The sequence below is a fragment of the Brienomyrus brachyistius genome, chromosome 4 (genome assembly GCF_023856365.1).
Source record: "Brienomyrus brachyistius isolate T26 chromosome 4, BBRACH_0.4, whole genome shotgun sequence".
Classification (NCBI taxonomy): domain Eukaryota; kingdom Metazoa; phylum Chordata; class Actinopteri; order Osteoglossiformes; family Mormyridae; genus Brienomyrus; species Brienomyrus brachyistius.
The window spans coordinates 1,185,905-1,202,026 of record NC_064536.1 but is presented as its reverse complement, the minus strand read 5'-3'; the positions used below and the strand labels follow the sequence as shown (position 1 = coordinate 1,202,026).

The following is a 16,122-nucleotide window of genomic DNA, read 5'->3' as shown; positions in this document are numbered from 1 at the left end:
AGGCTTATAGTATATTCTTCAAACATATCAGCGATATAATTTGGGGCTGAATCATTCAGCGATTAGTAGACCATAAGAAGTACTCTGAAGTGATACTGTAAGGGACAGGGAGCCAGTATGAGGATCAGAACTGGAACATTGTGCTCTCTTTTCTTGGTGTTAGGATTTTTGGGAAACACCAGTCAGGACACCATTGCAATAATGCAATCTACTGGAGAACAATGCATGCATACTGTATGTTTCTCAAGGTCTTATTTCGGAAAACAGTCTCATAATTTAGCTATATTTTTAAGATAATAAAATTACACATTAGTTTGGCTTTGATGTGGTTGCTGAAGTTAAGGTCCTTGTCTTTTATAATACTGAGTTTTCATGAAGACATAAAGTTTACACTGATGTGCAGGTTTCCCAAAATAGCAATAAAACAATGTGTCTGTTGTAATTCTAACTTGCACAGAACCTTTAACTGAAAAATTGAACTTGCAGTTTATTTCCAGATGAATTTTATTGCCAAATCAGTCTTTCTCTTATTCATCAGTCTGGTTGTGTGCGTGTGTTTGTGTGTGTGTGCGTGTGTCATGATTGGGATTAGGGTTTTTCCCATGGAAATGAATAACGGTCCCCATTTAGATAGGACGACCAACTTGTGTGTGTGTGGTTTATGTTTATATTACATTGTGGGGCCCAAATGTGTTATTTTGACATTGTGAGCACCATTTTCAGGTCCCCGCAAAGATTGCAATTAAAGAACTAAAGATGCCAAAATTCTCATATTTAGTTTGGGTACTTATGGTTAAGGTTAGGGTTGGGTAGGGGTTAAGGTCATCATGTTGGGATTAGAGTTTTCCCCATATAAATGAATTCAGAGTCTCCACAAAGATACAATTACAAACCTGTGTGTGTGTGTGTTTACATCATCTTCACTCGGTATCAAATGATTACTGACAAATCATCAGGAATAATGTTTAATCACTATTTCTGCTTTCAATGACGGTTTTCTAAACTAATAATTTAATAAATTTGGTTATCGAAAAGGACGGTATCCTTTCTAACCGATGAGGCATTCTAGGCGAGCATCACCACCAGTGCCGCCCATTCAACGCAAAGTCGGATTGGTTGGCAAATCGCCGCCCCTAGGAAGCTGCCCGCCTATAGGATTGACCGGCCTTGGGAAAAAGACATTCAGAACCTCAAAAAAGGAGACACAATCGTTTCAATCGTTGGGGCAAAAGAGCACATTGCCAAGCACCCTCGTCTAGCATGTACCTGGTCATCAATAGCCCTTGGAACTATTTTAGCCTTCGCTATATTTGAGTAGAGAGTATAACAGTCCAAATTAAACAGTGGCAGGATTGTGGGTACGTGTAATATCGGAGATAAATACATAAGCGAACCATTCTAAACAGATCTTTATCTAAACTAACTTAAACCAACAGATTCACTGCAAATATAATTTACGCCATTACTGACATTGCTGAAAAAAAGAGGATCAGTGACAGCGATCCTACACAATAAATTCCCATGTCATTTGAGTGACATCGTTTTTGACCAATCGGAATTTTTCAAACGCCAGGGTCATGGAACAACGCTGACAAATAGAAAAGGAGAAGAGCTACCCATTTCAAACGCAGTAAACCAATAGACACGGTCTAAAAGCCATGTGGGCGGAGTTCAGCAAATCTGTTCAGTTTGGAGTGTTTATACCCGTCGCCATTTCAGGCGACATAGTGTGTAGCATTCTCTTTGAGCTCCAAAGAACTGAGGACGAAGGAAAAACAACGCATATATGTTCAACAATATACGTTGAAGTCGCCGAGTTTTAATAATTTTAAACTTTGAGTTCTTGGTGAGTATTTTGTTTTGGGATTTTTTTCTATTTTTTATTTTTCTTGGATTTTTTTTATTTTTCTGTCAAACGGGTAGACTGTTGGTTTAATTGTGACGTACATTTTGTGAAGCGATGCTGCTGCCTAGCTAATGCTAATTAGCTATCTGGACTTTTGTTTCATTTTTCCCCTCGAAATCTTTTGATAAATAACGATTTTTGGAGTCTAATTAGCTTGCCAGTAAGATTGTGTAGGAATATGTTTTTTTAAACAAAAAAAATGAAAACATCGGAGATTCTAAAATACCGTAAATGGACTCAATCTATTTTTATTCCTTGGGAATCTTTTTCGCTAAATGTTGGAGTTCAGAATTTAAAATAGTTGTTTTTTTTACGTTACTTTGCCTTTTCCAGTTATATTTTAGCATTTGAGACAGAATTTGGGATTTAAAATTTTTGGTTGACCTTTTTTTTTGTTTTGGGGCTGTAGATGTGACCAAAAGCTGACAATATTATTTTTAAGGGAAGATCTTTTTGGACAAGAACAGTGGCCTGTTGTCTGTTTTTCATCCAGAGTTTTAACGTCATTGTGGCTTTTTTTTTTTAAGACTCGAAATTGCCCTTCGAAGTGTTCACCGATCACGATAACTATTAATGCGCAATGTATGTTTTCATTAAAATGAATTTTTACTGATGGAAGCCACAGTGTTGTCTTTTACTTGTCTGCGCTAGATTTAGATTAATAATTAGGATCGCCGGAATAATATTGGCGGGAATACTGGCGCGATATAGTTTTGAGTAGGCCATTGCTCTTTTGTTAATACACCAGGCATGCAGTAGTGCATGGATTAGGCCGGTGTCCATTGTTAGGGCCGGGGACGCTCCGTAGCCTGCGGATCGCGCCTAGATGCCCAAATGCAAACGTGCTTTCAGGCTAGTGCATCTAGGTGAAATCTGCCTCGTAGGAACTTTTGTCTTGTTTTCATGTGTCTGTGATCCACCCTCTTTTCTCAATCCGCTTGTATTTATTACGTTGCGCAAATAAGTTTTCATGGATTTCCGTAATATTTTTCCTGGCGTGTATGTCAAAATAATCGTGAGAATGGATCTTGCATCGGTGCTGGGTGTGGCCACAACGAAACAACGAACTGGAACTGTAGCTTGACCTATATTATCTGGATCTTGACATGGATTGTCTTAATACCAGACCATATGCATGCAATCAGTGCACGATTAGCCTATCACATAACTCAGTTATAGCATGACCTGTGACTGATAGCTCACTTTTCCTGGTAGGATGAAGTATTTAATTTTCCCTTATGTATGAGCTAGCAAAATAAATGCTTTGGTTTGGGGTTTGTCACTGTATGTTACTAACTTACTGTTGTAATTTTGTCAGGGGTAATGCACCTTTGTGGCTTAGGCCATATTATCGGGCACACACATTGATAATGCACTGTTGCACGCCGTTTGTTTTCCCCTAATAGTCTGCTGTTGTCTTTAACCCCCTTGGAGATGTCATTGTTCCTGCTTTCATCATTTTCTAATTCCACTTTTTATTTTTTTATTTATTTTTTTCAGTTTTTGCTGCAGCTTTTTTGATCAGCGAACGGACCCGTAAGTTACATTTTTAATTACCTCCACTCATGCAAAGCAACAACTGTATTTTAAATATATCCATTAAGCTTTTTTGACAGCCTGGCCATTCCTTCCTATGCAGCCCCCCCCCCCCCCCAAAAAAAAAGAACAATCTTTTGTACTTTGATCAAAGCTGATTTTTGCATTTTTTTGTCAAGTTGCAAAATGTCTGCCGTTATTTCATTAGCACAGTACATTTACTGTAGTAGCTCTTACATTAGATGTGTGTTTTTGTGTACCAGAGCCGTAGCTTTCAGTCACACCCCAGCCCTGTGCGTATTTATTTTTGGGCTTTCAGAATGCACATAAAATCACATGTCTGTCGCCCCTACAATTGATTGGCCATTTAGTGGTCTAATGGTGCATGTTTATTGGACAGTCAGGAACACCTTTTGCACCTTTAAGTAGTTTCATTTTATTTTACACAGTTATTTCACATTAACTCGCTGCAAGAAATGCTACTGTTCCTTATCAGATTGGCCAGTGATTCTCAACTAGCAACCAGTCCCTGTATTTTACACACAGTGCCAGTGCTTTTCGATAGTTTCACGATGACATTTTCGCAACAGGCAGTGTGATTTGAATGCACAAGAGCTTTTTCTATTTATTTATTTTTTTACGGATTGGCTTGTTTTAAGCATCCTTATAATGGTGCACCTTGAATTTTATTTTAATGGGATGTACATAGCACATGCATCTCTTGATGATTCCCAAGGAAGACTAGAGTTTTCATGAACATTGGGGATTGTCTTGAGTGGTTCTGCCCTCTTTCTTGGATTGTGTTATGGCACGTTTTTCATTTTTTGGTGTTTGATACAATACAGCATTAATATTAATCTCATGATTTTGCTCTTAACTTTTATAATGTTATCAGTAAATCACAGTAAACCGATATATTTGCGTGTGGTCTTTCTCACAGCCTATTCCCTTGTTTTGAGCTCAATGGTGGAATCCAGTGAAAATGGGGAAAGCCAAATCCCACCGTGGTGGAAATCTGTTTTGATGCCTCAGGAAAACTTTTTAGGGAAATGCTAGTTACTTGTTCTTGGAACCATGTTATTAATGTTCTTTATTTTTTAATATATTTTAAAAACACTGTTATATCCAAGGCATGAGTCAAAGCTGGCTTTGGTTTTCTGAAATGTCTCACCTTCCTTCTGAATTCAGTGGGCATTTTATTTCTAGTTTGTACTGGGAGTCTGTAGAGCTGCATGTGTTCCAGAATGCTGGTCAGGTTCCTTTTCACTGAGAATGGTCTCTGCTCCCGGTTCCAGCATCTTCTCCCCATCTGCCTGAATGATGTTGCCACTCATTGAAACTACGACTGCCACTACAGTCACAACACAAAAAACACAATTTGATGCACATTTGTACTAAAGTTAACATGAGAATAGCATAACATTAATTCAGAGTAGAATACTGCAAGTCTTAGTGTAGATTATATTGTATGTATTTTTTTTTTCCAATTTCCATTCGAGAGAATTTCTCAGGACCTTTACGAAAGTGTTTGGAACATCAGATTTGCTTAGGACATTAGCATGTACCACTTTCCCCAATGTGCTCCTTAAGGTTAAAATATTTCAAATATGCTGTTTTGAGTCTCAGTAATCCTCTTATTAAGTCAAGCAAATGAGAGCTCTGCAGTAGTGCAAAATGTGGTGTTTTCCAGGGCTATTAATGAGGTCCTGTGAGCACGCGCGCACACCCCCAGTCACATTATGGTTTGTTCCATCAGAAGCACAGCCCACCTGATTCAGCTAACCGAACGCTCAATGAACGTGGGTGAATCTGTCGTGCTTGTGTAAGAACATGGCATTACATGTCTGCCCTACAGCACTGCTCTGTAATAAGCCAGCTTAGGGAAAGCAGCTTAGTTCAGTTTGACCATTAGGACATCTGTTTTATGTGGATGTAGAGCTCACTTCGGGTAAAACCATTGAGCATTAGGAGTTCCGTACTTTCTTCATAAACAATTCAACTACCGCATCGTTCAAACATGATTCACAAGCATGTTTTCCCTTATGTAGTCTTGTTTAAGATGGACAAGCTTTAGTGCCATTATTGGCAGAGCTGGGTCGAGTGCTTCATTTCTTAAAATCGGCTCACCTGCTTCTTATGACACACAGGTTTCAATGAAGTATTTGTTGGTGAGGTATGTCACCCCACACCTCCCAACAGCAGTTAGGTTAGTTTAGGTGCCTACAAGCAACCTTATCTTGCGTATATACGCTCATCTGTTTGGACAATTAAATAATTCTAATCATAATTGTCCACTTTTTAGTTGCATCTCTCCTGAAGATGAAAGCTAGCTGCCAAGTTTAGTTAAGTTTCATATTGCCACACGGCAAACGAGTGAAGGGTTCGGATTAAATTTTCCACCATTGTATTTTAGGTATGCTATGCCTGATTGTCTACAGTCCACGTTTTTGCAACATGGACCATCTGAGGGTCCGCAAGGACCAGTTTGAGAAACGTCGACCTAGACCATCAGGCGTAGTAGGAGGGAGCAAAAACATGGACCATCTGAGGGTCCCCGAGGACCGGGTTGGGGGAAACTATTACTTGTATATTAAAAAGAGCTGACTTTAGTTCTGAGTGACAATGTCACGTTCTGGGGATGTGGGTTTCTTTCTCCTCTCTTAATGGTGCTGGGGGGAGGCAGGGTGTGGTGTGGGTGGTAGATTCTTATTGATGTCTATCACCAATGGCTGCAGGCTTGTTGTTTTTTAAATTTTGTCTTTATTCCCTTTCTTAGGAGAGCAGGAGAAAAGTCCCTGAAGATAAAGACTGAAAAAATGATTGTGGGTGGGATTAATGGGGCATGGGATCAGGTTCTGAGCCTAATGTAGGAGTGAAACTCTGCCCCCTGCCAGTCATTTTAGTAGCTACAGCTGAAGGTAACCCTAAGCACGGTTACTGAACCATAACTATTGAATTGCCCTTCAGCCACTGGTCACCCAAAGCACAGTCCCTTTCCTCCTACCTGAAGAGATTCCTGAACATATGTCAGTTTATCTCACATGGGGAGCAGTTTCAAATCATTGTCCACACATCAAAGTACATTGTGCTTATATGTGATTAATCAGAGGTCAAATCAAGTGTGTCAAATCACTTCCATTTCTGCCTACTTTCTCCTAAGCCAGTTTGCAGTTTAAATCCATTTCCTCTCATTTTGTGAACAAGCTATTCTTGAAGCATTTAGGTTCTGCTTCTTATATTGGGCTCAGAACCGGGATTACTTCACAAACCGCCATCAAATGGGGAAAGTTGAACAATAACCTTTTGTAGTGTGACTGAGGTCTGTTCTTTGTCACCTCAGTAAGTCTCTTGGGGGCAGTGCTGCGTTCTGTGACGTTAAGCGGAGCCTGCTGGGATTTGTAGTTTCCCTGAGAGGGAGGCAGAGACTCCTGCTCGCACACACTGGTCCAACCACAGTGAGAAAGTACATTCAGACGACCAGCCCGCAATACAGGCACTATGGAGTGAGTGATGGTTATATAACCCCCCCCCCTTCCTGAATTGCTATAAATGTTTTGCACCACTGTTCCAGAACTCTGAATGACCCTATAGGCTTTGAACTAAACTGTAAACTCAGTTCTATTTTTTTTTTATTTGTTGCTGTAGCTCAATAAGTAGTGCATTGCGATAACGCAAAGGTTGTGGGTTTAAATCCCAGGGAGCGCCCACAAATTATAACCCATCCCCTCTACTGTAAGTTGCTTTAGATACAAGGGTTAAATAGATGAGTTAAATGTAAATTGTATAGGAAAGTGTCACCTGGGAGACCACTTGGCCACAAGGTCCAAACAATCTAATGTTCTGCTGTTTGTAACCTTAGAGGCCATCAGTGCAGTTTGCTCTCCAGAGACCCCAAAATGCTGTCACTCCGCTTAGATTAATACTCTGGGAATGTTCAGAACCGGTGGGAGTTGTGGGGTATTGGAATTGGCGGGTTTGGGGTAAATCTGTTTTACGTGCTGACTGAGTGGAGTCACCAGAGTGTATAGAACTTGGAGAATAGGACAAATGTCTTATTTAAGCCACCCGTGGCACTGCCGATAAAAGCCTGCAGATTATATAGTGTGTTAGGTCTGAAATGCGGGGGTGCCTGTATACTACCTTGTTAGCCTTCCTTGTTTTTTAGGTTGTGAACTTTTTAAGAACGCTTGCCGTTTTCAAGATTTTACCAACAATGTTTTTTCCCCTCTTTAAATCAGTGCTGCTTATTTTTGCTACTATGGTGTTAAATGTTTACTACTAGAGCAGCCTGCCGCATGAAATGCTGTCGTCTTAAAGCGGTTCAGACATTCTCAGCTGTGCTTTTACAAGCGGCAGTGCGGACCAGTGCAGAATAGGCGTCATACAGGCAGAGTGAGAGTGCACCGGCCCTGTCCTCACACTCCGTGTGTATGTGGTGCACTCCCTCCACGTGTAAAGATGTGCAGTTTGCATTTTAACGTGCACTCTGTAAAGATGTTCTCAAAGCAGACCAGTTTTATTAGATCCCTCCACCATCGTCCAGCTCCATTTTTATTCTGCTATTTGTACTGTCTACCCGATGGCATTGCTAACTCTTCCTCCGCCTCTCTTCTTGTGCCCCCACTTGCCCCACCCCACCCCCACGCCCGGAAACTAGCCGATCCCCCACCACCAGCAGCCTCATGGCCAGCAACGTGACCAACAAGACAGACCCGCGCTCGCTCAACTCCCGCGTGTTCATTGGCAATCTGAACACACTGCTGGTGACCAAGGCTGACGTGGAGGCCATCTTCAGCAAGTACGGCAAGATCGTGGGTTGCTCTGTGCACAAGGGCTTCGCCTTCGTGCAGTATGCCAATGAGCGGAACGCTCGCGCTGCCGTGGCCGGCGAGGACGGCCGCATGATCGTGGGTCAGGTGCTCGGTAAGTGTGGCCCGGTCATTGCTCGTTTCCGTGGCTAGGCTCGCGTGTGCTGTTTGCCTGCTGCAGCAGGCCATACGCTCCTGCAAACCCTGCTTGTTCCTCCCCAGACATCAACCTGGCCGGCGAGCCCAAGCCTCACAGGGCAAAGGCTACTAAACGCTCCGCGGGAGACATGTACAGGTACGTTGCTTCATCCGTCTTCTGTCGTGGCAGTACTGCAACCATCTCCTACCTTGCAGGTATGTGCCATTATGGCACTGCGACCATCATGCGTTCTGGAGTCTGCGCCGATGCGGCGCTATGACTGTCTAGCATGCTTTGTCTGGGGCGTTAAGGCGCCGCTACCGTGTTGCGCCCGCTCTCGAATCATCGGAGCCGTTATGCCACCGCGGCTGTCGCATGCTTTCTTGAGTGCCGTTAAGGTACCGTGACTTTCTAAACCCTGAAGCCCCCATGCCGGCTTTATGCACTGTGTTCCCACAGCAGTTCCTCTTTTGACCTGGATTATGACTTTCAGAGGGATTACTACGACCGGTGAGTCTCGCATACTCGGCTGTCCAATTCTGCAGAAGCCGATTTTGGCTTTTTTTTAGCGACAGACCAGGTTAGTTTCAATCTAGGTATTGATGCTGGGTGGTGATAGCATAGGGTGGCTGATTACACCAGTGCCAGACATTCTGCAGAGGACTGTTTTAGATGGATTTGATTTGCTGCTCTTAACTAGATCTGCCATCGTGACTCTGTATTTACAGTTATCAGAAACGGCAGAATGGGCATATTTACCGAATGGTAAACATTAGATATTTGTTTAGTCTTTTAGCCTTGCACCTTCATGGCTGTGTGCCTGTGGTGGGCGGACATCAGTTTATGGAGCAGATCTGACTTTAATTTTGTGCCCCCAGGATGTACTCGTACCCCTCCCGTGTACCACCACCTCCCCCTCCCCTCTCCCGGGCTGTGATTCCCTCGAAGCGACCACGGGTCAGTGTCAGTGGAGGGGGCAGCCGGCGCACCAAGACCAGCTTCTCGTCCTCTAAGAGCAGTCAGCGCACCTCGTCTTCCTCCTACTCTCGCGCTAGTGAGTGCCGGCATCACCTGTCCCTAACGTTCACTCCTTTCCCAACACACACATATTGCATAGACCATTGAATTGGCCTGGTAACTCTTATCCCCCCCCCAACCGTGTTTGTTCTGTTTGCTTCCCTCAGTGAAAGTAGATGACTTGCAGACCATCAAGAAGGAGTTGACCCAAATCAAGCACAAGGTGGATTACCTGTTGGAAAGCCTGGATCGAATGGAAAAGGACCATGCAAAGAAGTCAGGTAGTATCATGTGGTCATGTGACCTCGGATTTATGCTCTAAACAATGTTACTGTCTTCCATTCCTTTACATTTATCATATTTGGATAATGCTTATGTTGCAAAGTGATGTACCAGGGAGGTAAATGACCCACTGCAAACTTGCATGCTGTCAAGGAGTCAACTTGGCATAAGTCCAGCTAGGCTAAGCTTCCAGTGAATGCCCAGGTACGAGTGTAAGTGGTTTTGAAGCAGGGGCTATGCAACTTATAACAAAGCAAGAACCTGGTAATGACCAGAAGTGCACTTAAGAACATTCAGGCAACATAGAGACATCGAGCTAGTACTGGAATTAATGGAGCAGATGGGCTTTGAGGTGTTTCTTGAAAGTAGAGAAGGAGTCTGACAGGACGTGGCTCGGCAGCTCATTACACCATCTGGGAACTAGACAAGATAAATGTCTGAAGTGGCATGCTTCTCGTGGTGAAGCAAAGTACAAGTGGTGATGGATTTCTGATGAAATTGTGCAAGATGGGACACTGGACTTAAGAGAAGGATGGGATGTGATAGGACATTTAGGCTGAATAAATGTCGGATGTGCTGGGTGTTTTGAATCCCCTGCAGTGGTCAAAGACGAGACAGACTGGTAGACCTAGTAGTACAGAGATGCAGTAGTCTAGTCATGATACAGTAAGTGCGTGTGCTAAAAACTCAGCTGCATGTTCAGAGAAAAAAGGCTTTGAGGTGTGAAGAGAAGAGGACTGAGCCTTGGGGAACATTGGTTACCTGATGTGATTTGTATACCTCTGCACTCCAAGCCTTAGAATGATCTGTCTGGTAGGAACGAGACAAAATGGCACAGAGCAGTCCCCATGGTACCAAGTCCGGAAAGGGTGGCTAGGAGGATTTGGTATCCTATTGTTGGGATTATTTGTCTTTGGGCAAGTTTCAGTCTCAATGTAATGCTCAATTTTCACTTCAGAATTTGGTGCCGTTTGTGCATCTGCTTACTCTCCCCCTGACCCGGTTTTCCGCTGTGCAGACGGCAAGAGCGTGAAGTCAGAAAGCGGGGAGACATCTTCGCTGCAGCACTCCAGCAGCTCGGGCAGCAAGAAGGAGGAGTGCGTGAAGAGGGAGCGGGAGAGAGAGAGCCAGGAGCTGAACGACTCTGAGGAAGAGGGAGACCTGCTTGAAGAGGAGGAGGAGGTGAGTCAAGGAGTTATTGGAAAATGCAAAGTCCTAAGAGGAGGGGATAGCAGAAGATCAACAGCGTGAGAAAGACAAAGGGATTGTTGGCATCTGTTATGAAGGTGCTGCCAGATGGTTTATGGTAGCTGCTGAAAAAGGCCTAGCATATAAACCGCCAACATTTCTTTGTGTCGAGGTGCACGGTGTTAAGCCTCCTTCATTCTTCATTTTCTTCACGTGCTTTCAGTCCATGGACATTCGTGCTTCAGAAGTTTTGTTCATACATTTGTCTGTGGGCATAGTAGGCAAATGTTTTATCACCCAGATTATATACAGTGTCTAATCAATTATGTAATGCTTAATATCTAAAAAATCAGGCATGCAGGGATACTGCCCCACCTCTTACAACAATCCTTTCTTGGTTGACCTCTGCCCTGTTAGTCTCTGCTGCCACTTCCAGAAGACACCTAGTCAATATCCTTGCACGTGCATAGTTGACATGTAGCGACAAACATGATCTCCACTTAACACAAAAATGTGGGCTGCACGCGCACAATCTGGTGGAAACCCCGGATAAAATTTGTCACTCATCCTGTGCGTTGGCCGAAAGCAGACGCGGGCAAGTGAAAAATGAATGGATTAGCCTTTAGATTTTCGCTGAGCTGAATATTTACATAACCTGACTTGCCGAAATTCAGATTTTCTTGTTGTGTATTGGCAAAGACTGTACTGTTGCGTTATGCCACAGGTGAAGAGCCGAGGAAGGGCAGAAGACAATGAGGATGATGAAGAGGAGGAAGGAGAGCAGGAGGAGGGAGAGGATGATGGGGACAGTGTAAATGGGGATGATGACTCGTAGAGAGAGATCAAGCAAACATTTATGTACAGGCTATACACACATAGGCCCAGATACCTTCACAGACTTTAGAGGTATTTCATAGGTGCACATTTTCTCAGAGGCAGAACATTTTTCTAAGTTGTGAGGTCAAACATGTAAACAGACTCAATGCGGCCATGTGGAGACCTCTACTGGCAACAGGTGACATTGCATTTTGTTATCCTCCTTTGTCCCATCAATTTGTCTGCATCTTAAGTCTGAGGCTATGATATGTAACAATTCACCTGTGTCCTGTACCACTTTTAACCTGGTTGTATAATAGAGTAGGTTGTGAATAAGATGGGCGTTCATGGAGCTGCTGCGGTGTTTTCTTGACCAACCGTTTGGCTTTTTGTTTTGAGATTTAATGTGATAGTATTCAATATTCATTTTTTTAAAGGTTTAAATGTTTGTTAAATGAGATTAATAGAAGTGTATTTTTGAAAAAGACTGTGTGAATGTGTTAAATGTCTCTTAAGTACCCATAATTTCACTTCATGTCTTTTGTTTTTTTTGGTTTTTTTTTTGTCAACTGTCTCAACTGTCAAATTAAAATAAAATGAAATAAATGTGAGGTGGTGCTTCCCGGCTGTCTGCTAAGATGCTGATGCTGCGATATTTGGGGCCATTTTGTCTAAGCGTAATTCTTTAAGCCGTGGAAGAAAAATCACTTCTAGCGAGCAGATGGTTGAATCGGCTGTCCTTTATTGACAAACGTGGATGCCGAGAAAGCTTGAGAGCACGTGCAAAAAATACGACTCAAACGATACAATAGGATCTCTGCCCAGGTGTTGTTTGTTCAGCTCTATTCGCACCTCCGTTACCGCAGGGCCAGGTAGGGGGTGAAGGGTGTTATGTGTCATTGGTACCCGGTGGGTCACTCGCATATTAAAGGGGTGGAACATACAGGCAGTGGGTGACACCGTTCCAATCGCCGCCCCCCCCCCCCCCCCAGATTTAAAAACAGGATGAGCATGCATTCCATTAGCACATCGTGATACTGTTTAAGTCATAAACTGCCTTATGTACAAATTACAAATAAAAGTTCACTCCCCACGCTTCAATAGGGCTGATCTCTACTGAATATTTTAGTGCAAATGAAGCATCAAAGTCGAACGCCGCTGCGGAGTAATGGATTCCTGCCAGAGCTTGGTGGTCCTGACCGTGTTTGTTTCGGCTCTAGAGAACCACATGACCCACGCTACAGCTCCTCACAGCAGCTGGACGATCGTGAAACTGAGCAAGCTCATCACAGCTGAAAGATGTAAGAGGTTTTCATTAGCTGATGTTGGACAGAAAATGCAATGAGGCTGTATTGGATAATAATACTACTGTTGTTATAGTGAGATAATACAATGTATCCTCTCATGAACACTTGTGATACAAGCAGTGAAATACATTACCTGACAGACACTGCATGACTGCACCACTTGTGGGGTTGGTTAGGTCCAGCTTAGTCATACTGGCGTACAGGTAATGTAAGGTTCCTAGGCTACCTGTCGATTGAAATAAAGTCATTAATTACTGCTGAGCGCTTCCTCTCTTCTTGCATATTTTTCACTTGTGTCATTAACTCTGGTAATTTGTTTTTTGCTGATCTTTCTAGGCCGTCTTTTGTCCATAATAGTCCCTGTCATGTGTTAGGGTTCCAGTGATAAAGATAATAAATGAATCTCTCAAATCGACTTACTGCCATTCAAGGTTCCAGTAGCGATGGAGACAAAAAAGCTGGTAGGGGTTGTATTGGTGAAGACTGTGGGGTCTAGAGGGCTCACGATGCTGCATTTAATGACGTCCTCGCTGATTGAGGCGATAACACTTAGGCCTGCTGGAAGGGCCTAAAAATAGAGAAGCAACTCCATCAATGCCAGCAGGTTTCACCAAAGATCATTATGGTTAAACTGTAAGATTAAACCAAACTGCTTTTAACCACATGCTTCGCACATCACATGTACGATAGATTCTCCGGCGAGGCTGCAGCTTATCATGCAACAAACTCTCAGCAGCTGAAGGGACTGCACTCGAATGGTGCTTTCACTCGTGAATGCAATATCCGATACTGCCAGCTCTTCGTGGCGACATCTTCCCGATGTAATCGACATTAGAAAGAACGCTGAAGTCTGAAGCATAAACTTGCCGTTGTAAGCAGTGTTCCGTTCCTAATCAAGTTGAAGCAGACACCTGAATTACTCTGCGAGGAGACGAAGCCAAAATCAACACCCTGCAAAAAAAAAAAAACATTTACTGACAGATTGTCACGAAGAGAAAAAGATGGTAACACTGTACTTAGTGTACTGTACACACTACTACATTATTTGTGTTCCCTCAAGTATGACCAAAAAAAAAAATTAACGCAAACGTATCACAGAAAGTTGGGAAACTTTTTTAACTCAGTATAAACATTGCAAATGTATTGGTTTTAGACCAAGAATTATTACTTTATCTGTTTACAAAAATGTATCACGTTAGAGATAGCAAGTAGTTATAAGTAAAACATTCATTTCAGGTAGTAAAAAAATGAAACCCAAATAATACTATCATAGTTCTAAAAGAGCTGCTCTGAATTAAAAAGTTCACTGACAAGCCGTCTCGCTGGGTGCTTTTTAATTAGTAACACCTTTGCAATAACATAAAACACCAAATGTTTGATTTAGTATTCCGTTGTGAGCGAATGACTACTTCTGCGAATGACTACTTCTGCAATTAATAGCAAGAACAGAACTGAATAAGTCATTAAAAAAATCAAACTTAAAGAGAAGAAAATGTCTGTGTGGAAGATATGAACATCGCTTGTCAATGGACTTTGGTTATGAAACCAATAAATCTGCCACATTTTTACAGAATTCAGTGCGAAGACTTTCTGTAAGCTCTGTACATAAAAGGGAGTGCAAATACTGTACTCTTGATTTTTATCCCCAGTGTAAAATTAATGGCTTTATCTCTCACAGTGACAATGCAGTACATACGTTCGCTTGGCTTTGTGATAGCAATACTGCGACGAAGCCTGAAGATTGTCCCTGCAGCTCGATGGAAAACGTGCCTGCGCCCGCAGTGATGATTGATAAGAAAGTGCAGCTACTGCTTTCCAGGTCACATGACGAGGGAATAGACACACACATCTTGAGCTTCCCACAATCTGTGGACGTCAAGTTCTGGTGGCCACATCGAAGAACACATTCATTCATCCTGCGCATCGTTAATGATATAACCACCACCACCACCACCACCACCATCATCATCATCATCATCATCGTCATCATCACCACTTTCAGTCTGACCCTCACTGCTCCACTTCTATACTTCTGAAGTCGGATGCACGTACACTGCACATGTGTGTATTTAAATGTTCTTTCTACCTACTTTCTGAACTGTGCCAAAGGTATGAAATACGAAAAAAATATATTCTACATACTTAACAACACACCAAATCAGAAACAAATAATGGGTCTATTTTAAACAGTCCGACCAGCCCATAGTTAATTTTCATGCAATTTGCACAAAAGAGGTACTACCAAACGCAGTTATAAAGTTTAAATCTTTATAGACTTGATCTAGTTTCAGCCAGCACCATCCTGATGAATGACGGTAAGTATTGGAAGAACACTGGGAGATGCTCTGTTCTTCATAAAACACGAATTGAATGTATTCTCACCGGGTCTGTGAAGGTAGTGGTGTTAAACAAGCATGAAGACTGTGCTTCGGCCAAAGTTACCAAGTTGCCCATCATCAAGACGGCTGCAAAAACTAGTCTGTCATCCATTCTGGAAGAAAACTAGACATATAATCAACGGATTGTTATCGATTATGCGTTTAAGATATATTTAGGCGATATTTACCTGTGATGCGATCTCGTAAATTAGTCGTTTAATTGTCTGCGCAGTAACCGCACTTCTGCCGTAGCACGTCGCCCAGATTACAGAGGTGCATCAGTGTTCATGCTTTTATGGGATGTTAAAATTAAAGTTTTGGGCGTGGCGTGCAGGTTTAGGGCTAAGCCGCGTTTAAACACCGCTGTTCACGGGATTTTGAGGCTTTGCTTTTAATAGTTCGGTCTAGCAGTGTATTCAAATAAAATTATTTTTCATGTCGGTCCCATAGAATTCGTAATGCGTGACATAATAATGAACCTACTCTTTATTACTTTTTTCCGCATGAAAAGCAAACTGCACTGAGTTGACAGCACTGTACAAGGACGGCCAGAGGAGATTCCATAACTTCGGAGGACGCTCAGGTTTATCGGTGTGTATGGCAGAACTGCTGGAGATGTTTTCCGAGTCCATAGTGGTCGGGGTCCCTCTCTAAGCCATCCACCAAAAAAAGTCATAAGGAAGGTCAACTTCATCACAGGACAGACCCGGGACACACTGCGCAGAAGAAGACCATGGTAAAATAG

At 42.6% G+C, this 16,122-nt stretch overlaps 2 protein-coding genes across 6 annotated transcripts; one reads left to right on the top strand and one right to left on the bottom strand.

The window, feature by feature from the left end:
• The first annotated feature begins 1,691 nt into the window (after positions 1 to 1,691).
• LOC125740497 (heterogeneous nuclear ribonucleoprotein C) lies at positions 1,692 to 12,303 on the top strand. Of its 3 annotated transcripts, XM_049011742.1 has the most exons (11): positions 1,692 to 1,846; positions 3,407 to 3,442; positions 6,219 to 6,264; positions 6,783 to 6,945; positions 8,100 to 8,365; positions 8,473 to 8,545; positions 8,849 to 8,899; positions 9,268 to 9,443; positions 9,574 to 9,687; positions 10,707 to 10,870; positions 11,601 to 12,303. In XM_049011742.1, the coding sequence occupies exons 4-11, from the start codon at positions 6,941 to 6,943 to the stop codon at positions 11,709 to 11,711; spliced, it is 960 nt and encodes a 319-aa protein (XP_048867699.1). In that variant the 5' UTR covers positions 1,692 to 1,846; positions 3,407 to 3,442; positions 6,219 to 6,264; positions 6,783 to 6,940; the 3' UTR covers positions 11,712 to 12,303. The 3 variants fall into 3 exon arrangements, with proteins under 3 accessions (XP_048867699.1, XP_048867697.1, XP_048867698.1); XM_049011740.1 differs by lacking the exon at positions 6,219 to 6,264; XM_049011741.1 differs by having other exon boundaries at positions 6,219 to 6,945.
• Positions 12,304 to 12,412: 109 nt separating this feature from the next.
• Positions 12,413 to 16,122, bottom strand: LOC125740514 (uncharacterized). Of its 3 annotated transcripts, none has more exons than XM_049011768.1 (7): positions 15,566 to 16,122; positions 15,382 to 15,501; positions 14,696 to 14,881; positions 13,867 to 13,950; positions 13,420 to 13,567; positions 13,133 to 13,225; positions 12,413 to 12,984 (listed from the first exon to the last, which is right to left on the bottom strand). In XM_049011768.1, the coding sequence occupies exons 2-7, from the start codon at positions 15,487 to 15,489 to the stop codon at positions 12,941 to 12,943; spliced, it is 663 nt and encodes a 220-aa protein (XP_048867725.1). In that variant the 5' UTR covers positions 15,490 to 15,501; positions 15,566 to 16,122; the 3' UTR covers positions 12,413 to 12,940. The 3 variants fall into 3 exon arrangements, with proteins under 3 accessions (XP_048867725.1, XP_048867724.1, XP_048867723.1); XM_049011767.1 differs by having other exon boundaries at positions 15,382 to 15,490; XM_049011766.1 differs by having other exon boundaries at positions 15,382 to 16,122.

Bases quoted from the DNA above. Each gene is read 5' to 3' on its own strand.
- LOC125740497 (XM_049011740.1), top strand. The intron at 8,366-8,472 runs GTAAGTGTGGCC...GTTCCTCCCCAG, and splicing joins GATCGTGGGTCAGGTGCTCG to ACATCAACCTGGCCGGCGAG. The intron at 9,688-10,706 runs GTAGTATCATGT...TCCGCTGTGCAG, and splicing joins GGACCATGCAAAGAAGTCAG to ACGGCAAGAGCGTGAAGTCA.
- LOC125740514 (XM_049011766.1), bottom strand. From the start codon at position 15,489: ATGGATGACAGACTAGTTTTTGCAGCCGTCTTGATGATGGGCAACTTG. The intron at 14,882-15,381 runs GTGAGAATACAT...TGTGGCCACCAG, and splicing joins CCACTACCTTCACAGACCCG to AACTTGACGTCCACAGATTG. The intron at 13,951-14,695 runs GTATGTACTGCA...TTTTTTTTGCAG, and splicing joins TATCACAAAGCCAAGCGAAC to GGTGTTGATTTTGGCTTCGT.